The sequence below is a fragment of the Trichechus manatus genome, unplaced genomic scaffold, assembly GCF_000243295.1.
Source record: "Trichechus manatus latirostris isolate Lorelei unplaced genomic scaffold, TriManLat1.0 scaffold00006, whole genome shotgun sequence".
Lineage (NCBI taxonomy): Eukaryota > Metazoa > Chordata > Mammalia > Sirenia > Trichechidae > Trichechus > Trichechus manatus.
In genome coordinates, this window is record NW_004443942.1 from 11,144,270 (window position 1) to 11,170,866 (window position 26,597).

At 43.0% G+C, this 26,597-nt stretch overlaps 1 protein-coding gene across 2 annotated transcripts; it reads right to left on the minus strand.

Annotated features, from left to right (window-relative positions):
- CSRP3 (cysteine and glycine rich protein 3) lies at window positions 1-24,552 on the minus strand. 2 transcript variants are annotated; one of them, XM_004369708.1, is made up of 6 exons: window positions 24,453-24,552; window positions 14,479-14,618; window positions 5,083-5,251; window positions 2,939-3,071; window positions 1,557-1,650; window positions 1-77 (listed from the first exon to the last, which is right to left on the minus strand). In XM_004369708.1, exons 2-6 carry the CDS (start codon window positions 14,588-14,590, stop codon window positions 1-3), a joined length of 585 nt encoding a protein of 194 aa, XP_004369765.1. In that variant the 5' UTR covers window positions 14,591-14,618; window positions 24,453-24,552. The 2 variants fall into 2 exon arrangements, with proteins under 2 accessions (XP_004369765.1, XP_023592473.1); XM_023736705.1 differs by lacking the exon at window positions 24,453-24,552 and having other exon boundaries at window positions 14,479-14,899.
- Window positions 24,553-26,597: the final 2,045 nt, after the last annotated feature.

Here is a 26,597-nt window from a genome sequence, read left to right on the forward strand (position 1 = left end):
TCACTCTTTCTTTTCCACTTGGTGTGTAAGGCCTCCAAACCCAATGCCTGTAGGGCCAAAATTTTTGGCATAGCAAACTGTGAAGGAGAAGGGGATGGGGGGAGAGAGAATAGGCTCGTTAGTGTCATTATTTGAGATCCTTCTGTCTGGGCGCAGCCCTTTTATCTGTTAAAGGCATCCTTTTGATAAAGTTATGCATAAATTAACTTTTCAATAAATTTATATTTTAAATCTGCTAATAAAAATTGTTTATAGTTCTTAGCACTTTACTAAGTGTGTTCAGACATTTTGTCATTTGAGTTGGCATAATCTGGCCCCTGACTGCTGACCCAGGTTCATCTACTGCTTCCTGCCGTCCTCCCTGCACCAGGCACACAGAACTACTTGCAGTTCCTGGGAAGAACTATGATGCCCAAGCTTTGATGTCTTTGCACTCATGGCTCTCTGCTCCTGGAATGCCCCCTCACAAGCTCACATTCACCCTGGAAGACCCAGAGGAAGTATCTCTTCTAAGCTGATGTGTCTTCATTGTATGCTTCTGCATTGGGTAATTTCCTCTGCTATATAGCTTTTCTCATTTTGAAATCCATTATCTGTTTCCATGTTGCTTTCCTTGCTGGCTACACAACATTTTAGGGTTTTACGGCCTATGAATGCTGAGGCCTCTGTATTGTATTCTACTGCCAGGTGAAGGCAACACCTGTTTCATCCCTTTCTCATTGTGGGAAAAGTTTTGGCAACCTATAATCTTGATTAATAACGTGCTCCCTCTGACCCTCCCATCCCATTGTAACAAACATTTGAAGATCTTGAGACACCATCACCAAGTGAAAGGGTGGAAGAATCCCACTGAGCAATAGAATAGACCTAGGAGAGGCTCCAAGGTAGAGGAAATGTGGCCTTGGCTGCAGTGCATGCCTGCCTTTTGGTAGTGGCAGGAAGGAGCTAAGCCTCTACTACCTCTCCAGAAGACAAAGGAATTGTGGAAGCAGATAGGAGCAGAGCTGTGAGGACCAGCTTGTCAGTTAGGTCCCTGTGATCATTAAGTGATGCCCAACATCAGAAACAGAAGTAGAAGGAAGGGAGGGAGAGAGGGAGGAAGAATAAACTTGATAAACTCAAATGAGACCAAACTGAGTTCATCCTGGTAAACCCTATCTGCCACCCAGGTAGATGGAAGATATTTGGGTTTTTGAAAGGGACTGTGATGCTGTTTGTCCATGCTTGAGGCCTCTTCTAGGGCCAGAGTCAGGACATGCTTCTTCCTCTTCCTCTCTCCCTACAGGCATCCAGCTTCCCTGGACCACAGAGTATCTCCCAACATCTGATCCTCCAAGGTGCTCCAAAGGAGAGAACCAGAGCTGAGTAAGGCAGGAATTTGTTTTTTTCCCTTCAATGGTTTTGCTTCCCATCCTGACAGCCCAAGACCTGCCCAGGCTTTGCAGTCATATGTCCTGGCAGACACCAAGCAAGTCTCTAGACATGGAGACAACTTTCCTTCCCAAGGGCCCTCCTCAGGAAAACATATCTTGAGAAGCTCTGGCACCAACACTCACCTTTGCAATAAAGTTCCCCGTCTTTGTCAGTGACGTTCGTGGACTCCAAACTCTTCCCACAGATGGCACAGCGGAAACAGGTCTTGTGCCAAGGCTGAGGGGCACAGGAAAGTTACATATTTAACGGGGTCAATAACGTATTCTATTTCCATTTTAAGTCCCCTGACCAGCAGATATGAAGGAAAGCCACTGTCTTCACCATTCACTTACCTAAATCAATTCCTGGAATACTTTTTTCTAGGGTTCTGAAGAAAATAAGATGCTATGGACTTGGCCATCAATTCTCAGAACCCCTTAAAAATAGATTTACGCTCATTATTTCCATATGTATTCCTTTAAAACAGACTAAATAAGAATGGATGTCTCCAAACCTAAAAGATCTGAGGAATAAACTGGACAGAAGGCTTGGGTCAGTGGGTAACATATTAAAAAAAATGAAGTAAATTGATTGCCCGGGTAATTCAACCTTGTTTTAATTCTCTGTGTATTTCTGATGGAAGTGAATTTTATGGCTTGGATCATCTGAAAGATTGCCTTCCTTCTGTACATCTGTGTGTCTACCAGCTACAGCTTTGGGATTACCATTTGTCTTCCAATGGTTGGTCTCGGGGTTGAGGCTGCCCTTATATGTGAAGTCAGACACTCTCCATGGTTTTTCCTCCCCCAATTTTTCTCTTTCCTAGAACCCTAATCCTTTGGTGAATACCCTAGTTTCAGGCCTGAGAACAGAGCTGGTAGAGCAAGTCTAAGTCACTGTCTCTGATATTTGATGATTCTCGAGACAGCTGGGACATTTGTCAGTGAGGATGCTTCTCATTGTGGTGAGGTGTTTATAATATTCATCGGTTTTGATGCCAGCAGCAAGTTTAACCATGCAGTGGTGAACAACTTCCTGGAAGGGCAGGGGTACTTGTGCACCTTTGTATTACCCAGGGAGCCCTGGTGGCACAGTGGTTAAGAGCTCGGCTGCTAACCCAAAGGTTGGCAGTTTGCATCCACCAGCTGCTCCTTGGAAACCCTATGGGGGCAGTTCTACTTTGTCCTATAGAGTCGCTATGAGTTGGAACCTACTCGATGGCAACGGATTTGGTTTTGGTTTTTGGTATTACCCAGACCTTTTGTCTGGGTGCCTTCCACCTTGGAGGTTAATGCTTGTTGCATTGAATTGCAGTGGTTCTAGCTTTTCCAAGGGTGCTGCAGGATGACTGCCACAGACCAGGAAAATGGGAAAGAATGTGTTTTCTAAGTGGTTCTCAGAGAGCTAAGGAGAATGAGGGGTCTGGGGCCCATCCATCCACAGTTCCTAATTTCTTCTTTTAGTGCCTCACAACTGATTGGGTGGAGATGAGCAAATCCCATTTGGCTCATATGCAAGTCCTTACCTTGCCACCTCCCATGACCTTCTCAGCAGCATAGACTGACTTCCCACATCGAGGGCACTTCTCTGACTCCCCAAACTTTGCAGTGAACTTAGAAGGGTTGCTGGTGGTGGCTGAGCGTGCTGCCTTTGGGGACCTGGTAGAAATAGACAGATGAACAAAACTATAAACCCCTTTTGGCAAAGAGTGCTAGCTGAGTGATCTTGAGCAAGCTACTTAACTTCTCTGTGCCTCAGTTTCTTCATTTGGAAAACAGAGATAATCATGTTGCATTCCATGTAGAGTTGAGAGGGTTAAATGAGGTGCCATATGTAAAACTTAGAACAGTGCCTGCTGCTATGTAGTAAGGGCTTAACATGTTAATATAATTGGTTTAAATCTTTCTTTTCTTTTGTAAACCACTTAGGAAGTACTCCCTACATGATCGCTTATATTTGTGTTATGTTATTAGAGCTGTGACTGTTGGTTAGGTTTTCCTATACCATCTTGAAACCCACTGGCTTGCTTTCTGAAGTGAGTTGTGAAAATGATTTTATAGGGCAAGAATGGCCTGATAATGGAATCTTGACAGTTGGTACTAATCAGCTTCTGACAAACCACAGTCTGATGAGCTGAGGCATTTGTTGTCACAATTCAGGTTGTTGTCCTATACACGAAGGTCACCTGTCTCCATGAGAGCACTGTCCAAAATAGAGGCAACAATAAAAACCCTTTGTGCTTCTATGCCTTTTGATGTTTCCTTGTACATTCCATCACTTGAGCCTCACCATAACCCTGTGAACTAGGCAGGGGTAGTTTGAGGAAAGAATGGGTCAGAGAGGTCATTGCCTAAGGCCAGGTAGCTCATGACTGTTGGAGCAGATTTGAAAACCTTAGTCTTTAGACTCTTGTTACCCTTTCCACAGTATCACAAGAAAGTCCTAACATAGAAAAGTGAGCTTTGGGTGATGGGAGGCCAAGAATGCAGTCAGTATCATCTTTTCTTCTTTAAGCAATCTCCAGCTGGGACTGAGTGATGAGAAAAGTTAATGAAAAGAAATTGCACATCTCTCCTTTTTTTTTCCAGGCTGAACCATGGATAGAGAGTCCCTAGTGGTGCAAACAGTTAGCACTTGGCTACTAACCTAAAGGTTGGTGGTTCTAATCCACCCAGAGGACCCTCAGAAGAAAGGCTGGGTGATCTACTTCTGCAAGATCACAGTAATTGAAAACCCTATGGACACATTTCTACTCTGACATACATGGGGTTGCCATGAGTCAGAGCTGACTCAATGGCAATGGGTGTGGTTTTTCAGGACCATGGATAGATGTGGGATCAGACCGTCTCACAGCCGTCTGGGGAGTCCCTCCAAGGGACACTTCCTCAGGTCGCCTGGGCCTTTCCAGCCAGTCTCACCAAACAGCTTTCTTCTCTTAGGAGCTGAGCCCAGATACCAGGTGGCCATAGCAGCTACAGGCCAGTGGCAGTCAGACTATCATTAGCTCTGGGCTGAAGGTTGGTGAGATCATCAAGAAAGTAGAACCTGGGTCTGGTAGATGGAGGTGGCACAGTGTGATATCCCAGCTTCCCTGGGATAATGCTGGTGCTGGGGGGAACCTCAGCACTGTATCAGCAACGGGCAGCCAGGGAGACCCACAGCACAATCAAATGGATCATAATTGATTGTTCATTCCTGAGGCACAGCCCTTCCCCTCAGACCCACCCACCCTGCACTGTGGACATGAGTCATCCTACAACCCAAGGGAAGAAATCTTTTAGTGACAAGGACACAGAGAATGGCCATTGCTTCCCTGCCATATTTATGTGATTTACACAGAAACTCTCAAAGGGGAAGAAAAGAGGCTCCATGGAGTTTTGCAAAGGTCATACAATGGAACATCTGTACATTCTGGGTTTTCTCTTGACATGCAAACCAGTAGCCCTGGTGTAAAAGTAATTGCCCTTTAGAAAGGCAGATAATTTAAAGACAGTCTTTGGAGAGATGACACATTGTTAAAACTTGGTCAGATTGAGTATTCCTATTGTTGGCAAATCAACAATAGAGTCCATTCTCCCACTTCCAGAACACGTTGCTATGGGAACAGAATAACGTGCCCTGATAGTTGGAGTCTCTAACTGGGAGGGCGGAAGTGGGGCAGTAACTCACTGTTGGAACTGGAGACCGAGGTGCTCGCCCGTGTCAGTGCTGAGGCAACCGGCACCTTGTCCATATCCGATCCCCTTGGGTCCGTACCTGCGCCCATAGCACACCTTACAGTAGATCTCTGACTCATGGGCTGCGACTGTGGTGCTGTCGAGAGCCTTCCTGCAGGCCACTGCCGAGGAAAGGAAGGGTCAGAGGCTTAGGGCTGAGATTTCTCCCTCCTTCTCTGTACCCCTGTGCTATGCTCAGGACCAAGAGACCCAGCACAAGGGACCCTCCATCCAAGAACACAATTATGATTACTGACTCCAACATGTCCTGAGCCAGACTCCAAGACTATTGTGATCTCACAGATGAGGAAATTGGGCCACAGAGAGGGGAAGTAATGTGTTCACTGGTACGCAGCTAGAAAGGGGTAGGGTCCAGGATTAGAACCAGGTATGAGATCTCAACCAGCTAAGAACAATACCCCTGAATTGGAACAACCTGATTCCTGAGTGTCTCCCCCCAAATGGTGTCAGGTCAAGGGAGTGTGTGCGTGTATGTGAATGTGGGGTCTAAGGCAGGAAAGGAACCTATTTCTTTTCTTAATCATGTAAGAATCAGGACTGAGTAGTTTCTGTACTTTTCATGGCCTTTGAGGAGCACTGTGCTATATTCAAGGAGACAATTGTCATAGATGCCAATTTCAGCCCAGTTCTGGAAGTAGGGGAGGGAGCGAAGGGGGAGATCTGTCTCATAGACCCTTAGGTTGTATTGGCTCAAGCCTCCTGGCTACTATGTATTACCTCATATATTCACAAATATGAGGTAATCCCCCATTTTTCCAAAAAGAGGATTTATAAAAAAAATTTTTTTACAAACTTTTAGGGATGTGAATGAAAGTGTCAAATATCTACCTATAATATTTAATTAATAATATAAATTAATAGCATGGATTTGGATTTTTTTTTTCCTACTCTCACAAAAATTCAGAAAACAATTGTATCCAAATTCTTCCTTTGCATCTTCAGCATCAGCATCCTCCTCCTCATCAAAGTCACTTTTGGAGGCAGCTAATGCAGCTTTCCAGAGCATCTCATCCTCCCACTGTCTGCGTCATTTGAGAGGCAGCCCAATTTGTATCTGAGGAGGAGGCTGTCACCTGGAAATTGCATCTCAACAAGAAGTACCTATTAGCACAACATTAAGGCAGCTTTTAAAAAATACATGATTTCTACAACTTAATAACTTTCTGTATTGCTTTGTAACAGTGATCCTTAAAGGCCATTAATGGTGATAGTGCTTATAATAGTAAGGTCATATCCCCAGGAATGATAACAAACTGGCATTAAATTTACTTACCTCCTTTTTTTTTTTTTACTACCAGCGCTATCAAGTGACCTCTATAAGCAATCCAAACCAGCAATGAATGAGGTTGTTTCAGGTTAACATATTTTCCTCAAATGGCATTTTGTTGTCAAAAAATATAGCAATTGAATACGAGAGTGGAAGAAGAAGGTAGAATTGGCCAGGAGTTGATGTTGTGGGGCTGGGAAGATAGGCATATTGGAGTTCATTAAACTATTACGTCAGTTTTTGTGTGTATTAAAAATTCTCTCTAAAAATAAAAGTTTAAATAACAAATAAAGTATTTGAGAAAATGTCATATAACATGAGAGACTTTATAAGGCCTTGGATACAAAGCAAACCCTTTTGTACAAGAGATAATTCTGGGGAGAAAAATGTGCCGTATATTTGGGCATATAAGGTATATACCTGTCTCTATCTTTCTTGTTGCTATTAGTTACTGTTATAGATTAAATTGCAGACTCCAAAAAGATATGTTAATGTCCTAACCCCTTGTACTTATAAATATGACCCTATTTGGTAAATAGAGATTTTCTTTTGTTATATTAATGAAATAGGGTAGGTCCTAAACCTAATCACTTTTGACTGGTATCTTATAAAAAGGAAAACAGCACCAAGAAACATACACACAGGAGGGAGACAGGTGCCATGTGAAGATCCATCTACAAACCAAAGAATGCCAAGGAACGCCCAGGGCTACCAACAAGGAAGGACCCTCCCCCATAGCCAATGCCCTGATTTGGAATTCTAGCTTCCAGAACTGTGAGACAATAAATTTCTGTTCTTTAAAGCCACCCACTTGTGGTATTTTTTGTTATGGCAGCACTAGGAAACTAAGGCAGTTACCAACCTCCAAGGGACAACTCCTCACATATACATTGATGGTCTAGATTCTGAGTTACTTGAGCACAAAACTGTTTACCTTAAAATCCCCAGAAGCTAGCAAAGGGCCTGGCACAGAGTTAGCCCTCTGCAAATATCTGTTGAATGAGTGCATGAAGATCAGTGACTGGTCCAAGATTACACAACACTAAGTTGCAAACCTGCGCGTGACCTCAGGTTCTTTGACTCTTGTCCAGCACTCACTCTCATCACTGCAAGATTGCCTATTCCTGATCAGGCCTTGGCCAATTCCATAGCCACTCCCCGGCTTCTGATCAACTTTTGTCACAGACAAAGTAGAATTGTGCTGTACAATATGGTAGACACCAGCCATATGATGTGCTGTAAGTGTAAAATGCATACCAGATTTTGAAGACTTAGTACAAAACAAAAAGACGGTAAAATATCTCATTAATAATTTTATATTGATTACATGTTGAAATGATAACATTGTGGTTATATTGGGTTAAATGAAATGTTTTAAAATTAATTTCACCTGTTTCTTTGTATTTTTTTTTTAAATATGGCTATTGGAAAAGTTAAATTTACATATGTGGCTTATATTTCTTTTAAACAGCACTGGTATGAAGGATTAAGCATTTGTCTAGAAGTCGGTAGAATATCAGGTAGCGGACAAGCTAAGGTAGGCCCTGCTTCGCTAAGCCCTATTTCTAGCAACTACCTGTGGACAGGTAAGTCTTGCAATGCTAATATAGGAAAGTATGCTCCTCCCCAGGGCCCTTTCGCCCACCACTACAGAAACTTCTACTGCTCAGATGAGATCCTCATCCCATATACAAGTTCTAAGGAAAATATCCAAAGGTTAAGAGGAAGCGTCACCTCCCACCAAATGCTCAAGTTCCTTCTATTATGGTTCCATTTAATAGAGCATCTTCTAGCTACCCTGAATGGGGGATGGGGTGGGGGGCAAGACATCCTTTGTCATGGAAAGCTTCCCTACCATTTCCCCTTCCAACTCAGACACCAGAGTTGATCAAAGAAGTGTAAAGGCCTAGAAGACTGGGTTCCCAGTTTGCTCCTTGTTAACAACCTTGTGCTGTAGGTATATATCTCTATTTTATACATGGGGTAATTGAGGCTTGCAGTGGTGAAATAACCTTTCCGAGGTCACACAGTAGGTACATGCCAGAGCCCAGACTCAAACCCTACTCTTCTTTAAACCAAACCCAGGACTCTTTCCAATATTCCTCACCACTACTCTTTTTAAAGAACATTAGTCTTTGTTTTTTGGTATGATGAGCAAATAATCTGAGAAGCTGGACTATATGAAGAAGAACGGGACATCAGGATTGGAGGAAGGCTCATTAATAACCTGCATTATGCAGATGACACAACCTTGCTCGCCAAAAGTGAAGAGGACTTGAAGCACTGACTGACGAAGATCAAAGACCACAGCCTTCAGTATGGATTATACCTCAACATAAGGAAGACAAAAATCCTCACAACTGGACCAGTGAGCAGCATCATGATAGACAGCAAAAAGACTGAAGTTGTCAAGATTTCATTTTACTTGGATCCACAATCAATACCCATGGAAGCAGCAGTCAAGAAATCAAAAGATGTGTTGCATTGGGCAAATCTGCTGCAAAAGACCTCTTTAAAGTGTTGAAAAGTAAAGGTGTCTGAGGTGCGCCTGACCCAAGCCATGGTGTTTTCAATTGCCTCATATGCGTGTGAAAGCTGGTTGATGAATAAAGAAGACTGAAGAAGAATTGACACCTTTGAATTGTGGTGTTGGCGAAGAATATTGAATATACCATGGACTGCCAAAAGAACGAACAGATCTGTCTTGGAAGAAGTACAACCAGAATCCTCCTTAGAAGCAAGGATGGTGAGACTACGTCTCACATACTTTGGACATGTTGTCAGGAGGGATCAGTCCCTGGAGAAGGGCATCATGCTTGGTAAAGTAGAAGGTCAGTGAAAAAGAAGAAAATCCTCAACAAGATGGACTGACACGGTGGCTATGGGCTTAAGCATCACAATGATTGTGAGGATGGTGCAGGACTGGGCAGTGTTTTATTCTGTTGTACATAGGGTTGCTATGAGTCAGAACCAACTCAGTGGCACCTAACGACAACAACAGCAGTCATTTTTTAACAAAAACCAAAGAGTTACGAAATGAACTCTCTTGACTAATAAATTCTGGATAATTGTAATAATAATGATGAATCTGAGGGATGTGTAAGATGGCTTAAAAATCATTGTTGTTGTTAGATGCTGTCGAGTCAGTTCCAACTCATAGCAACTCTATGTACAACAGAACTAAACACAGCCCATTCCTGCGCCAACCTCAAATTGTTTCTATGTTTGAGCCTGTTGTTGCAGCCGCTGTGTCAATCCCTCTCATTGAGGGTTTTGCTCTTTTTCGCTGACCCTCTACTTTACCTAGCATAATGTCCTGCTCCAGGGACTGGTCCCTCCTGAAAACATTTCCAAAGTACGTGAGAGGAAGCCTTGCCATCCTCATTTCTAAGTTGCATTCTGGCTGTACTTCTTCCAAGACAGATTTGTTTGTCCTTCTGGCCCATTAAAAAAACCAAACCTATCGCCATCGAGTCAATTCCGACTCATAGCTACCCTGTAGGACAGAGTAGAACTGCCCCATGGGGTTTCCAAGGAGTGGCTGGGGGATTCGAACTGCTGAACTTTTGGTTAGCAGCTGAGCTCTTAACCACTGTGCCACCAGGGCTCCTTCTGGCAGTCCATGGTATATTCAATATTCTTTGCCAACACCATAGTTCAAAGGCATCAATTCTTCTTCTGTCTTTCTTATTCATTGTCTAGCTTTCACATGCTTATGAGGCAATTGAAGGTACCATGGCTTGGGTCAGGCACACCTTACTCCTCAAAGTGACATTTTGCTTTTTAACACTTTAAAGAGATCTTTTGTGGCAGATTTGCCCAATAATACACGTCATTTGATTTGTTGACTGCTGTTTCCTTGGGCATTGATTGTGGATCCAAGTAAAATGAAAACCTTTACAACTTCAATATTTTCTCTGTTTATCATGATGTTGCTTATTGGTCCACTTGTGAGGATTTTTGTTTTCTTTATGTTGAGATGTAATACACACTGAAGGTTGTAGTCTTTGATTTTTATCAGTAAGTGCTTAAAATCCTCTTCACTCACTGCAGGCAAGGTTGTAACATCTGCATATTGCAGGTCATTAATGAGTCTTTCTCCAATCCTGATGCCTCGTTCTTCTTCATATAGTCCAGCTTCACGGATTATTTGCTCAGCATACAGATTGAATAGGTACTGTGAAAGGATACAACACTGACACACACATTTCCTGACTTTAAACCACGCAGTATCCCTCATTCTGTTTGAACGACTGCCTCTTGGTCTATGTACAGGTTCCACATGAGCACAATTAAGTGTTCTGGAATTCCCATTCTTCATAATGTTATCCATAATTTGTTATGATCCACACAGTCAAATGCCTTTGCACAGGTAAAACACAGGTAAACATCTTTCTGATATTCTCTGCTTTCTGCCATGATCCATGTGACATCAACAATGATATCCCTCATTCCACGCCCTCTTCTGAATCTGTCCTGAATTTCTGGCAGTTGCCTATTGATGTACTGCTGCAACCATTTTTCAATTACCTTCAGCCAGATTTTATGTGCATGTTATATTGTTCGATATTGTTCAATAATTTCCACAGTCTGTTGAATCATCTTTCTTTGGAATGGGCACAAATATGGATCTCTTCCATTCGGTTGGCCAGGTAGCTGTCTTCCAAATTTCTAGACATAGATGAGTGAGCACTTCTAGCAATGCATCCATTTGTTAAAACATCTCAACTGGTATTCTGTCAGTACCTGGAGCCTTGTTTTTTGCCAGTGCCTTCAGTGAAACTTGGACTTCTTTATTCGGTACCACCAGTTCTTGATCATATGCTACCTCCTGAAATGGTTGAACGTCGACCAGTTCTTTTTGGTACAGTGACTCTGTGTATTCTTTCCATCTTATTTTGATGCTTCCTGCATCATTCAGTATTTTGCCCATAGGATCCTTCAATACTGCAAGTTGAAGCTTGAATTATTTTCTTCAGTTTTTTCAGCTTGAGAAATGGTGAGCATGTTCTTCCCTTTTGTTTTCTAACTCCAGGTCTTTGCACATTTCATTATAATACTTTACTTTGTCTTCTCGAGCAACCCTTTGAAATCTTCTGTTCAGCTCTTATACTTCATCATTTCTTCCATTTGCTTTAGCAACTCTACGTTCAAGAGCAAGTTTCAGAGTCTCTTCTGACTTCCATTTTGGTCTTTTCTTTCTTTCTTATCTTTTTAATGACCTTTTGCTTTCTTTGTGTACGATGTCCTTGGTGTCATCCCATAACTCATCTGGTCTTCAATCATTAGTGTTCAGTGGGTCAAATCTATTCTTAAAATGGTCTCTAAATTCAGGTGGGATATACTCAAGGTTGTCTTTTGGCTCTCGTGGACTTGTTTTAATTTTCTTCAGCTTCATTTTGACCTTGCATAGGAGGAATTAATGTTCTGTTCTGCAGTCAGCCCCTGGCCTTGTTCTGTCTGATAATATTGAGCTTCTCCATCGTCTCTTTCCACAGATGTAGTCCATTTGATTCCTGTGTATTCCATCTGACGAGGTCCGTGTGTATAGTAGCTGTTTATGTTGTTGAAAAAAGGTATTTCCAATGAGTAGGTCATTGGTCTTGGAAAATCCTACCATGCGATCTCCAGCATCATTTCTATCACCAAGGCTGTATTTTCCAACTACCGATCCTTCTTGTTGCTAACTTTCGCATTCCAAGCACCAGTAATTATTAATGCATCTTGATTCCATGTTTGATCAATTTCAGACTGCAGAAATTGCTAAAAATCTTCAATTTCTTCACCTTTAGCATTAGTGCTTGGAGCATAAATTTGAATAATAGTTGTATTAACTAGTCTTCCTTGTAGGCATATGGATATTTTCCTATCACTGGCAGTGTTGTAGTTAGGATAGATCTTGAAACGTTCTTTTTGACAATGAATGTGATGTCGTTCCTCTTCAATTTGTCATTCTTGCATAGTAGACCATATGATCGTCCAATTCAAAATGGCCAATATCGGTCCATTTCAGCTCACTAATGCCTAGGATATTGATCTTCAAGTGTTCCGTTTCATTTTTGACAAACTCCAATTTTCCTGGATTAACACTTCATACATTCCATGCTCTGATTATTTTTTTAAAAGCAAAAAGGAAGTTTTATTCGGCATATATTCAAAAAGGCAGAAGTAGGGAAACGGACAAGCATGCTGCTAGGGCCATGTCTGCCCGAGGCCAAGGCCACGTTCTGATTATTAATGGATGTTTGCAGCTGTTTCTTCCCTTTTTAAAGTTGTACCACATCAACAAATGAAGGTCCCGAAAGCTTTATTCTATCCACATCATTAAGGTCAACTCTACTTTGAGGAACAGCCCTTCCACAATCATATTTTGCGTGCCTTCCAACCTGAGAGGCTCCTTTTCCAGCACTATATCAGACTATGTTCGCTGCTATTTGTAAGGTTTTTACTGGCCAGTTTTTTTACTAGATTGCCAAGTCCTTCTTCATAGTCTATCTTAGTTTGGAAGCTTCACTGACACCTGTCCATCAGGGGTGACCCTGCTGGTTTTTGAATATCAATGGCATAGCTTCCAGCATTACAACAACACACAAGCCACCACAGTATGATAAACTGACAGATGAGTGGTGGTAAAAATAATTACCCGAAACATTAAAACTCAAAGCGTTAGTCAATGTGCCAACCCAATCAGTCTGAGCAGTGTTTCCCTCTGTTCTTTCCTGATAATCATGCTTTCTGTGGGAGGTCAGGGAAAATAGATACTCCTGCAGCAGATAAAATGTTATTATTTCTGGCAGTTTAAGGATGGAGTATCCCCCTGGCCCTAACAGATGGAGCTCAGCCCCTGAAATGCTGCTTCAAACAGCTTGGAGACATGTAGACGCCTTGCTGCCACTGGGCTGAGGCATGGCTTGGGTGGGGGGTGGGGGGGTGGTAGTAGGAGTCTGCGAGGAGGAAGCCCATCAAATATCCAGCAAAGCTAGCTTTTAAGCCAGACCTACTGGAGGGAAGTAACCATCTCAAAGCCATCACCAATTCCTCCTAAAACAGGACTAAAACCAAACCAAACCAGTTGCCATCGAGTTGATTCTGACTCATGGTGACCCCATGTGTGTCAAAGTAGAACTGTACTCCATAGGGTTTTCATTGGCTGATTTTTCAGAAGTAGATCACCAGGGCTTTCTTCCGAGGTTCCTCTGGGTGAACTCAAACACCAACCTTTCTGTTAGCAGCTATGCACATTAACGGTTTGCAACACCCAGGGACTCTGAAACAGGACTAGCTATTAGGAAACTCTGTAGAATGCAGTAATGTCAACAGAGCACTGGTCCGAGGTCTGAAGGTACCAGTTCTACTCCTGGCTCTGGCACAGATGCATGTGGTCTGGGCTTGGAGATGAGAAGTGACTCATCCAAAGTTACATGTATTGGGGCAGAGCCAGATTCTCAGGTAGAACACAAGGTCTTAAAGTCCTCTACAGTTTTGGCATTTTATAAATCTGTGACCAGGTGATGGTAAAGATTTCCTTCATCAGGTTTGGTGCCCAGGCCCTGAAACTTCCCTTTCTGACTCATACAGAATTGGCACATGTTGTTCTTCCTACCCCCACCCTCCACTTGACATAGGTTCTTTCTTAGGAAGGACTAGTCACAGCTGGCTTCAGTGACGGCTGGCCAGTGTGGCAACACAGAGAGCCAAATCCATCTTGGCTCCAGGTAAGTGCTGGCTTCCTTTCTCTGCCAAGTCATACTTCGTAAGTGTTGCCACTGGGTCAAGGTTTTCAGCAGAAAGAGCAGTGGCAGGCCAGCTTGTTCTGATGCTGATCTACAGGGAAAGGCCTTTGAGCTGGGCAAGTGGTTGAAGCAAGGGCACTCAGGGGAGCCAGCCTTTCTTAGATGGGGTCTGAAAGTTGTATTGCAAACAAGTTCCCAGATGATGTTGATAATGCTGGTTTGGGGACCACACTTTAACAACCACTGACAGACAGTATCTGTGGTTAAATGGATATTTTGAAATGCCCCCCAGATGACTAGGGCCTCCCACGGCGTTCACCCCACTCACTGCAGTGGAAGCAGGTCTTGTGGAAACTCCTCCCATTGCATTGGATTTCTTCCGCGTGGTAGACTGTCTTTTCGCAGGCTCCGCATTTGGCTCCTCCGCCCCAGTTTGGCATCTTGCAGACTCTCTGATCAAGGTGAAGTCTAGTGAGAGACAAAGCAAATAACTCTAAATTCAGGCAGGCCTAGGAGACAGCCATTCCTAGTGCAGTGGAAAGGAAGCCTAACTTCAGGTCTGAAGATCAGAGTCCAGCCCCAGTGTGTTTGATGGTTCCATTCATTTATTTGGCAAACAGTTACTGGGTACAAGTTATGTGCATAAGTCCAGACACTTACTCAGATGGCTTTGAGCAAGTCAGTTACCACTTTGTGACTCTGTTTTTCCTCTTTTGGTAAATTTCAATAGCACCTGCCCCTATGTACCTACCGGGTTCTTGGAAGGAATGAATAAGCTAATTTTGTGTGTATCAGATTATATGCAAACATTAAGTACTATTATTTTTTTCCATCTAGTGTTTGAAAAATTTTCCCGTTAGAAGTGGGAATAACCTAGATAACCTTATTATCTAGCTCAGTACTTCTCAAATCACTTGGGATCTTATTAAAGTGGAGATTCTGATTTGGTGAATGTGGGCTGAGGCAGGAAATTCTCCATTTCTAATAAGCTCTAGGCAATACTGATGCTGCTAGTAGGGGACCACATTTGGGTAGCAAGACCTTGGATTATATTGCTGATAGGAATATGTAATATATAAAATTACATATTCAGATTTATTCTTAAAATTCATTAATTATTTTTTAAGAATATCATCATCCAGGCAATAGGATATATTGGACCTACACTAGATCCAGCCCAAAACCAACCAAACCAGTTGCTGTCGAGTCAACTCAGCAAGGCAACCCCATATGTGTCACAGTAGAACTGTGCTCCATAGGGTTTCAGTGGTTGGTTTTTTGAAAGTAGATTGCCAGGTCTTTCTTCCAAGTTTCCTCTGGGTATTCTCGAGCCTCCAACCTTTTGGTGTTAAGTGTTTGCACCACCCAGGGACTCCTGGAAACCTACCTTCCACTCTCAGCACTTCCCTCAATGTGCTGTGTGTATCACAATGAACTACATAGCTTCTTTTTACATCTATTTTCTCATCTGTAAAAGGGAAAGGGTTATTCTTTTCCTTACTGCTTCACAGTGTTGTTTGGAGGACCAAATGGCATGATGTGCAGGAAGGTGATTGACAGAGCTCAGAGGGCTTGGCAGGAGCCAGTTAGTGGGACTGACGGTCCTCCCACAGGCTTGGAGCACTTTCTGCTGTAAATAGCTGCTGATAGCCACAGCCCTGGCTGCCATCGTGTCCTCACTAGAGGATTATATGGAAAAGATACTAGCCAAGGAGGGGAGTTAAAAAAGTAATTTTCTCTTTCTTTCTGTGTCTCTGTGTGTTTTTAAGTTTGAATCTAAGTCTTCCATTTCCCCAGAGCAGAAGTGAAATAAACCATTGATACTCAGAAATTTCTGAAATTCTGCCAGCCCTAAATGGGCTGAATTTTCACTAGGATCCAGAATTTCCTAAATCCTGGTTTCTAAGAAGCCTGGAGTGTCATTTTGTCATTGACAGCAAGCACTATCAGGCCGTTCTGAGTGGCTGCTTCTGACCTTTCTCTTTCCCTTCTGGGAAGCCAGTCACCTTCTTATAATAGTTGGCGATTAATACTAAGCCCTTCTGGGTCAACTGGTCCGGATTGTGTCTCACAGCCTCATAACAAAGACAGTTTTGCTAAGAAACAGAAGGTAAATAGCAAACAGACCACTGAACCTGATACTAGGACTGAAGGGAACATTCCTGTCTAAATATCCCACCAAAGAGCTTTTCTCGCTTGTAAAAACAGTGTGGGGTTAGCCAGGAACATCCTACCCTTCCTCTCACAGCAGCCAGGCTCTTTTTTTTTTTTTTTTAATTCAGTAAAACTTTAAAAAATAACTATTTCAAAAAAGAGAAACATTTAGTGTCCCTCTTTCTCTGACTTAGCTGTTAAGTACAGTGGAAAGAGTAATGGATTTTGAATTAACACTTGGAATCAAGTCTGCCTTCATTCATTCATTCATTCACCATGCATTTATTACCTACCTATTATGTATCACTAAGGTCCCTCAGTGGTGCAAATTGTTTTCACTTGACTACTAACCTAAAGGTTGGTGGTTTGAACTTACCCAGCAACACTGCAGAAGAAAGGCCTGGAAAGCTGCTTCTGTAAAGATTATAGCCAAGAAAATCCTATGGAGCAGTTCTATTCTGTCACATGAGGTCTCCGTGAGTCGGAATTGACTCAATGGCAACAGGTTTTATTTATTTTTTATCATGTGTCAAGTACTGCAGTAGCTACTCAATGAGGGATCAAAGAGAGGAAAAATTAGAAAATGTAATTCATGGCCCCTGGCATTGAGAAGCCCACATTCTAGTGAGGAAGACAGACAGGACCCAAAGTACTTCATGCCAGATAAGAGTCTTGTGAGAATGGCTACAGAAACTCAGAGGGAATGGCCACCTGCGTTTAGACCAAGGCTGAAGGCAGGGAATTGTTGGATCACAAAAGAACATTCAAACAGGGTTTTGAAGTGTGCGTAGGAGTTTTCCAGATAGGGAAAACGAAGGACATTTAAGGCAGAGAAAAGAGCATACAGAAAGATGTGAAGGTCTTACTATCCCCTAAAAGGGCCTAAATTGTTTATTTTAGACTGCATTTAAACTATAGACTTTTAAGATTGAAATAGACTTTCAGGATTAACCAGCCCTCTCATTTACCAACAGGGTAAGACATGAAAAGTAAAGATTTGGGAATGTTTTCTTAGTCAATTTCTTTTTCTAAGAGACATCCTTCTCTGATTAAAGATGATACAGTCTCTGGGAAAGAATGGAATCACGTGATTTTGCTCATGTTCATTTTGATCTCGAGTTTCAACATAATATAAAATAGAGAAGAAATGTTATATATTTCATCCAGGAACATGATAGTGACACTTGTGAAATTAATGCTGTGGAAACTTTCAATGAAAATAACCCTTGGTCAAATTTCTCATTTTAAATTTTTAGTGGAAATTTCATTGGCATATGCTGAAAGTTAACGGGAGACAGAGATGCCTCTTAGGGAATACACACACACACACACACACACACACACACACACACACACATATTTTTTTTTTTTTCCAGCAATTGCATAGACATGATACTTTTCAGAATGAGGATAAGATTACAGATAGTACCTTCTTCACAAGGTAATGTATCCAAGCACAGATTGTTCTTAAGTGATCATAAATATCTGACATACATCAGGACTTGAAACCCAGAATAGAAGTCTTTAAACATTCTATTAAACAGGTGCTCAGTTCCATTTCTAAAGATGGGATTGTAGCTCTGGAGCTAAGGACAGAAGATGTCTCTGGTTTCTTCTTCCATCCTCCTAGGCCAAAAGGCAGAGGGTGTTGGAAAGGGTCCTGAATCGGGAGACTTGGGCTCTAATCTTGACTTTGCCATTTATTTCTGTGTGACCTTGAACTTGGGTGAAAAACGGCGATAATATTATCTCCTGCACTTTCCTCGTACGACCATTGTGAAGGTCGTGAAAATGTGGTGGAATTTAAAGCAGTACGGAGAAGCTATTCAAAGGCAAGGCATTCTTACACATTTTATTTCAGGTTATTCAAATAGCACCAACCTGCTAATTAAGTCGCTATGATCTGAAGCCACATTTAGGTCCTGGCTTATACACAACATAACCTTTTTGGCCTCCCACAGTGCTTTGGAATTCCTGTGTCTCAACACTCCCCTATCCAGTCCCAGAATGTGAGTTTGCCCTGTCCAAGGCACCAAGGGATGGACCATTTGTTTATCAGTGTTGCCTGGCACAGGCAGAGTCATTGAAGGTGGGAACCAAATATAGGCTGGCCTGTCACTCGGCCCTATTTGTCACTTGGATCACAATCTCCATCACACTACCTGGCACTACTCTCTGGGTTGGTCCCTGAGATGGGTGTGCTGTCACAGATGGGGTCGTGCATCAGGATTGAAATAGGGACAGACTGAGGTTATGAGAATGAAAGAGAATGCAGGGCTCCTGCTAACATCAGCTAGAGAGTGAGTAGACTTCAGACCTTTGGATACTCTACTCAGACCTCAGTGAGAGACTACCTTGTGCAGATTTTTTAACGAGTAATGCCACGGAAGGGGTTATACGGGGGATGCACCGACAGGGAGTGGGGTGGAACAAGCACTGGATCAGAGGCCAGCAGGCTGGAGTTCTAGTTTTGTCTTGCCTCTCAAAAACTGTGTAATCTGGGGAATCATTCAACTTCTCTGACCTTCAGCATCCCCTTTCTAAAATGGAGATAATGATCCCATCTATTTCACAGGGTTGCTGGGAGAATCGTATCAGTCCAAGTAAGTAAAATCACTTTGTATACTGTAGAATGTTATAAATTGTAAAAGCTAATAACTCCAAGTTGTCACAAATCAATCTGGCATTTTAGAAGAATAACCAAAATGTGTATACCGAGTATTTTCTTCCTATTCCTTCTTTCCTTCGTCCCTCCCTCCCTGCGTCCCTCCCTCCCTCCATCCCTCCCTCCTTCCTTCCTTCCTTCCTTCCATCTTTGTGTCTTTCACTACCAATTATAAAGCTGAAAGATAATACCTTAGGGCAAAAGTGGGTATGGTAGATTAAATGAACACATAGTGATTAAGTTTCTTCTTTGTAAAACAAAAAAAACAAACCTGTTGCCACGGAGTTTATTCCATCTCATAGAGACCCTATAGGACAGAGTAGAATTGCCTCATAGGATTTCCAAGGAGCAGCTGGTAGATTCGAACTGCTGACCTTTTGGTTAGCAGCCGTAGCTCTTAACCACCGTGTCACCAGGGCTGCTTCTTTGTCGGGCCCATTAAAGAACCGGGGAGGGAACCTTACGTTATGAATTTGAGCAGAGACCTCAATGACTTTCAGCTGAGTACTGGTTCACTTGATCACCCTACCAGACATCTGATTTCCCATAGTGAGTTAAATTGTCTACATGGGCTGAGGCAAGGATTTAGGTCATAGGAACACACATCTGCAATGGAAAGGATAATCATAATTATTACTAATAAAGTAACATTCTTATTGAAGCTAATGTGTCTGGAACATGGCCCATGGGCCAGGCACGGTGGTGTACCTCATTTAATTTTCACAGTAGTCCTTCAAGATAGGTATCATTATAAAATTTACTTTACAGATGGGAAATGAAGTCTTAGGAAAATCACATCACTTGCTCAAGGTCACATGACTAGTATATGTCACAAAGCTTGGAACTTAGGTCTCTCTGACTCTAAACTGTGTTCTTATATTAATATTAGCTACCATTTATTGTTCACTATGCATCTGTTGGAAACCCTGGTGGCGTAGTGGTTAAGAGCTACTGCTGCTAACCAAAAGGTCGGCAGTTCAAATCCACCAGGTGCTCCTTGGAAACCCTACGAAGCAGTTCTACTCTGTCCTATAGGCTCACTATGAGTCGGAATCAAGTCAACGGCAATGAGTTTGTTTGTTTTTTTAATGTGTCTGTTGCTTTACATATACTATCCTTAATAGTTACAACAGTCCTGTGGAACAGATTTTGTTATTGCCATTTTGCAGATGAGAAAACTGAGACTCAGGGAGTTTAAGTAACTTGTCCAAGGTCACACAGCTAGTAAGTGGCAGAGCTGGGATTCAAACCCAAGTTAAACTGGTTCTATACCCCATGTTCCTGCCTACAACACACTGGCCAGGGCACAAGGGTCAGAACCTCCATTGACCACATTTTCTCAGTTGATAGGAGTTGGCCATCTGACATAGAGCAGAGAGAGCACCCATGGGTGGGAATAACAGGGAGAATGAATTTAATTCAGTAAAACAAAGAACTTTCTAAGAGTCAGTTCTGCTCAGACATAGAAAGGGCTGTCTTTGGAGCTGGAGAGTTCTTTCTCACTATTAATTTTCAGCTCAGGTGAGGATGGATGTCCAAGTGGCTGTGATGAAGTGAAGCACCTTCAAGGTCCTTCAAGCTCTGAGATGGATTTAGGGATCTGAATAGTGACTAGATCCTCACCTTGCAGAAATGCCACCCTCTCTCAGACACCACCTGTTCTCTATTCTTCTCTTAATCTGGGTAAAAGAGACGGCATACTGCAAAAGTGTAGACTTTGGAAAGAGCCAAGCTTGGTTCAAAAACACTAACTGGAGGACCTCAAGCAAAGTGCTCAAAACCTCTGAGCCCAGTGTCCTCATGGCATATAAAGACAGGTTGAGAAGGCTTATCTTAAAAGGGTGTTTTCAGGTTAAATGTGATAATAATAATAATGACTACGATTCTATATGTAAAATACTTAATACATTTTTTACCAGTTGTCGTTAAGTCAGTTTGGACTCATGGCGACCCCACGTGTGTCAGAGTAGAACTGTGCTCCATAGGGTTTCCAATGGCTGATTTTTCAGAAGGAGATCACCAGGCCTTTCTTCTGAGGCACCTCTGGGTGGACTTGAACCTCCAACCTTTCTGTCAGCAGCTGAGCACATTAACTGTTTGCACCACCCAAGGACTTCACTTAATATTTAATATTATTTAGCAGGTATTTTATAATTTTAGTTGCTTTCATTATTACTCTTTATTAAATTTTTATTATTACTTTATCACTAGTTCTCAAAGCTATTTTCTGAAACAAGCAAAGTTCTCCCTGCTTCTTCTCCCTGGCCCCTCTGTTTCAGACTCTGAACCCACTCTGTTTCCCAGACTTCAGAGTTTGCAACCCCAGGGACAGGCAGGGTCAGAGAGCATTGGCTCCCCCAGGGGCATCAATGCACCTGGCACCATTGATTACATGTCAGACAAGGTCCTGAGCTTCTGCCCTGGGGCAATCACTCCCTCTTTTGGAGGCCCTGGTGACTCACATTAGCTCACCTCACTGGGCTGTGGGCTGTGAGGGGAAGCAGGATGCCTAAGCAGGGCCCAGAGGAGACACTCTCCAACTCCCTACCTCCATGTAGGACACTCAAGGTTAGCAGCCTCCCCCTCAGCCTCTGAATCCAGATATACAAAGTCCTCCATCCTGAGACCCATCACAAAGCCTGCAAAGCGTAGGTTGCTCAGTCCCAGCATAGACATGAACCTGAGCATGGCCTCTGACCCCTTTAAAACTCAGATCTGGAGAAATGGTAGATACACTCATTAAACTAAGGCTGAAACCCATGCGTCATATGACACCGTTTCTGAAATTATTCCTGACGTGCTGTCGACTCTTACTGTCAGAAACTAGCTCTGTTCTCTTTTGACCTTTATAATTTGTTTTTAAGCCAGTTTACATCTTAGCTCTGCCACTTTTTAGCCATGTGACCCTGAGAAGTTACTTTGCTCCCTTGAACTTCAGTTTCTTCCTCTGAAGATGCTGCTGTGATGCTGAACAGGTTTCAGTGGAGCTTCCAGACCAAGACAGACTAGGAAGAAAGGCCTGGTGGTCTACTTCCGAAAATCAGCCAATAAGAACCCTATGGATCACAACAGTACTATCTGCAACTGATAATGGGGATGGCATAGAAACAGGCAGCGTTTGATTCTGTTGTGCTTGGGGTCACCATGAGTCGGGCTGACTGGATGGCAGCTGACAACCACAACAAATGAACTAATACTTGTGCCTTCTGATTCACAGGCAGTAGCTAGACAACAACTCATGAACAACCCTTTTCCACGATGAGGTCCAGATGAGGCTCAGGAAAGGCTTCCATCCACCACAGCCTTCAAAACAATCATTGTCTCCTTTTCATGGTTTTCTTCACAGGGATGAATAACTGCAGTTTTTCACACTCACAGCCATCACATTTCTCTTTGGCCATGAAGCCAGCCCTAGATACAGTATTCCCAGACATCTGAGCATCACGCTTATAGTTGGAGATCTGCCTGCCTCAGGAGTTGTATTTCCTGTGTGATATATTCCTCTTCCTGCATCCTTCCTCTTGTAAAACAAATTAATCATCTTCTAACACCTGGTTAGCTTGTTATCCACTCTGACCTCTGGATTTTTATCATCACGTTTGTACTTAGCAGGAAATCCTTCCACAACTCTTAGGGTTTGGCCCAGTGCCTTTTCTCAAAGACCTTGCATATTTGTACAGCCATGTTAAACTTTACAAACTACTTTCTTATACTTAGGCTCATCCGATTCTCACAAATCCCTCGAGTAGGTGGCATTGCCTTGATTTTACTGTTCAGAAAATGGAGGCTCAGAGAAGGTAAGTGATGTTCAGAGCGGGAATTGGAACTGACTCTATGACTGACACTTCTTGTTTTTCTCTATTTCTTTCTCCATGTCCTCGGGGTTTCTGGATGTGTATTCTACAAAGAATCGGTCTCTCCTTCCTCCAACAAGCTTGTGATTATTTGCCTGTGGGCTGCACCTGCTTACTCTTCCCATCTCGCTCTCCCTCCACCCCTGCCCTGTCTCCCCTGTCTCTGATGGATGGTTTGTGCATCTGCACTGAGAGCACCTGTCTGCCTGGCCCCGGGGAGGGCATCGAGCCCTGGAGGTCAGCTGCACTCCTAGCCCAGCAGCCGGGGCTCATTTCCACTGACTGTAAGTGACTGAGTTGTCCAGAAGAGAACCAAAGCCATGCCAGACAGCACATTAGTAAGAATCCATCACATTTTCTGGGTCATAAAGCAGTTTTACACCATCATGATGAATTGGATACACCCATCATTCAGCATTCACCCAAAAGTAAACTGAAGATGAAAGACTGTCCCCGTCCCCCGCCCCGATCTGTGTCCATGCCTACCCCTCCCCGCATCAGGGCTGCCTCTACCTCCCTGAGCCCTGACGCAGCAGAGAGTCAATACATGCCTACTAGGACTGCACTGAGTTGTACTGCAGAAACACAGGTTCCTGGACCTGTCACCCGACTGCTCCTTCTTGGAGGAGTCCCCTCCCTGGCTCCTGACAGGAGCAGAAATTAAAAGTGGCAGCTTTGATCTTTGGGCAGCATTTCCCCTCGGACCATTTCTTAAAATCACTTCGCGTTGTGCCTGTCATTCACTATGATAGAAAAAAATCCTTGACTGAAACCTAGAGGAAACACTGGGGAATCACCCCTCTGCCAGCCCCTACCCTGACTGGGGATTAGTCTCGAATTAAATAGAGCTTTTAACGGGTTTCCAAATAGCGATATCTTTTTGATTAATTTTCAAATTCTTAAAAGTAAGTCTCTTGCTGAACACCTTTGGAATATAAAATCAAGTTTAAACCAACATACCTTCATTGAGTATTTCCTATGTGCAAGACAGGGTATTGGGTATTAAGAAATATCTGCCATTCACCCATACCTTTTGAACTGCACAGTTTCTTGTATTTTGAGCATAAGAAAAGTGGCTTCTGCTGTATTACATCTCTTACAACTACTTTATAACTGTGCAGAACTTTACAGTCTAGAAAAATATCACCACATCATAGTGACCCTTGCACTGAAGGAGCCCAAGACCCTGTGGGCAGAAACTTTGTCTCAAAGTCACATCCATTAATCATATGGTAATTGTAGGACTAGAATGCAGGTAGTTTGACTTCTAATCCAGTGGTCTTTCCATTTTTTTTTTTTTTTTTTGGTTTTCCTGCCATCCCAACTCAGACAATAGGAAACATTATTCCATCATGAAAATAGTTTTAGACCAAAAATAATCCTTTGCCCATTTCTTTGTCTGTGAGTTTCCTTTGAGCCCACAAATATTAATCACTCTTTCGGGAATTTTTTTAAACAACCTCTAGGTCCACACCAGAATCAAGTATAACTTAAGCCTCCTCACATAGAACCAGAACGGTTGTGGGTACTTGGACGTGAAACACACCGTTACTGTATGGGGCCCTTCATAGTCCCAACCAGCCAGCAGGCCAGCCCACCCCCCAGCCCAAGCTGCTCCTCTCCACTTACCTGCTTGTGTCGTCTGTGTCCGCTCAACTGCGTAAGGTGGGCTCTCAACCTCTTTAAATATATGGAGGCTGTCACCAGCCTTGGCCTGTGGAGGGAAGGGTGGGAGGGAGGCCTAGGGGAAAGGGTGAATGAGACATGAGTAACACAAATGCTATCAGAGGCTGAAAATAGCCTGTGACCAAAGCCCTGAGTTTTTTCCCCCAACGCCAGCTGTGAGGCCCTTGGAGAACAATATCACTTGGGTTCTATTTTAATTGCCTATGGCACCAAAGGATCAATTTGTGGAGCATATAATTTCTGATCAAGTGGTTGGAATGAGAACAAGGCAAAGAAAGACTTTATATTTGAAATAATTTCTCCAGCTCCCTCTCCCCCCACCCTCCGACCTTCCTGGATTTCAGTGCAAGGGACCTGCAAATGAATCATGAGCCATATCTGGGAGACCTCTGGAACTCCAAGACACAGGTCTCCTCACTTGTGAAGAGAACTCAGAGCTAAAAATAAGAGGGATGGGTGTCTGAAGCGATACTTAGATGATCTCTTTAAAGAAGCTTGAGGAAAAAGATCAGCTAATCTGCAGGGTCCTGTGACTCCATGGCCCACTATCCTATGAAGAAAAGTATTCTCCAAATTCACGGTTTTGCATTACTTTGTTTGTTAATCTTTTTCCACTTAAGACTTTGTCATTGCAGTGTGTAGGATTTACAATGAGTCTTGATAATTCCCTGTAGCCTGACATTTTCTTTGGAGGTCTGATTTCTCTTTGGGTGGCAAGTACACATTTTGGCTTTGATCAAGCTTCATGGCCTCATACAAATGATAGAATTTCATACCTGACAAGAAGGTCTGAGATTTAATAGACAATTCTTCATGTTACATTTGAGGAAACGTGGAGTCTTGGTGGCATAGTGGTTAAGAGCTCAGCTGCTAACCAAAAGGTTGGTAGTTCACATCCACCAGCTGCTCCTTGGAAACCCTATGGGGTAGTTGGACGCTGTCCTATAGGGTCGCTATTAGCTGGAATCGACTCGATGGCAACAGGTTCGGTTTTTGGTTTAGGCACTAACTCGCCCAAGACCAGATAATGAGTTATTGGCAGGGTCCAGACTGAAATTCAGGTCATCCGTCTCCCAGGCAAAAGCACTTTCCACTAGTGTTGACCTGGATGTTAGGGTTAGATGTAGGTAGTTTCCAACCAAGAGGTTTATGAAACCCAGCGCTTCAAATTCATTATATTAGCCCATCAGTGGCAAGCCCACAAGGCAATTGGTTGAGTGATAGAATATTTCACTGAAAAGAGGGTTGTGGTAATTTCATAAACATGGTCACAGCACAGCCTCATATGAGATATTCTTAGTCCATGTTTTCATGCAAAAGCATGTTCACATAGAAATAGGCAATGATGAGAACTCTAGGATGCCAAAGCTAGAAGGGACCTTAGAAGTCTTCTAGGACAGTGGCTTATTCACATCTGGGTGTGAGACTTTCTACCTCTGGAAGTCATTAACTCAAAAACCAAACCTTTTGCTGTCAAGCGGATTCTGAATCATAGGAACACTGCAGAACAGAGTAGAACTGCCCCATAGGGTTTCTTTCCATGGCTGTAAATCTTTATGAAAGTAGGCTGCCACTTCTTTCTCCCACAGAGCAGCTGGTGGGTTCAAACTGCTGACATTTTGGTTAGCAGCTGAGCTCTTAACCACTGCGCCACCAGGGGTCCTTTGGAAGTCACTAGTTCTGGGGAATTTCTCTGACTTTCTGGCCTCTTAGCCTGGAGCCATACTGGTAATGCCACTGGTCACAAGTGGGGAAAGGCAAGGAAGGCTACTGGCCCAACAAACCTGGATCCAGTTTTTTTGCTCATCACTTTGGTAATTGCCAGAGCCTCCTCCCACTCCTGTGTCTACTGATTTTGAGTTTGCGATGTTCTCATAATGGCTGTCACTTCACAGCAATCCCCTGTTACTTGTGTTGTGGGCTGTGGTCCTTCAGGACTTCTTTCTCTGTAAATGCAAGTCTTCGTGCTTTCTCTCTGAAATTCTTCAAAGTTTCTGACTTGCTGATGGGAACTCCTTTGTTTTGTTTTTTCCATGTCATTTGTGATTTATTGTCCTTTAAACATCTTTCTGGAGCCCTGGTGGCACA

What these genes read in the sequence shown, in the direction of transcription:
- CSRP3 (XM_004369708.1), bottom strand. Translation starts at nt 14,590, where the DNA reads ATGCCAAACTGGGGCGGAGGAGCCAAATGCGGAGCCTGCGAAAAGACA. An exon ending in CAAGACCTGCTTCCACTGCA is followed by an intron (nt 5,252 to 14,478) that starts GTGAGTGGGGTG and finishes TTTCCTCGGCAG; the next exon opens with TGGCCTGCAGGAAGGCTCTC. An exon ending in CTCGGTCTCCAGTTCCAACA is followed by an intron (nt 3,072 to 5,082) that starts GTGAGTTACTGC and finishes TATTTCTACCAG; the next exon opens with GTCCCCAAAGGCAGCACGCT.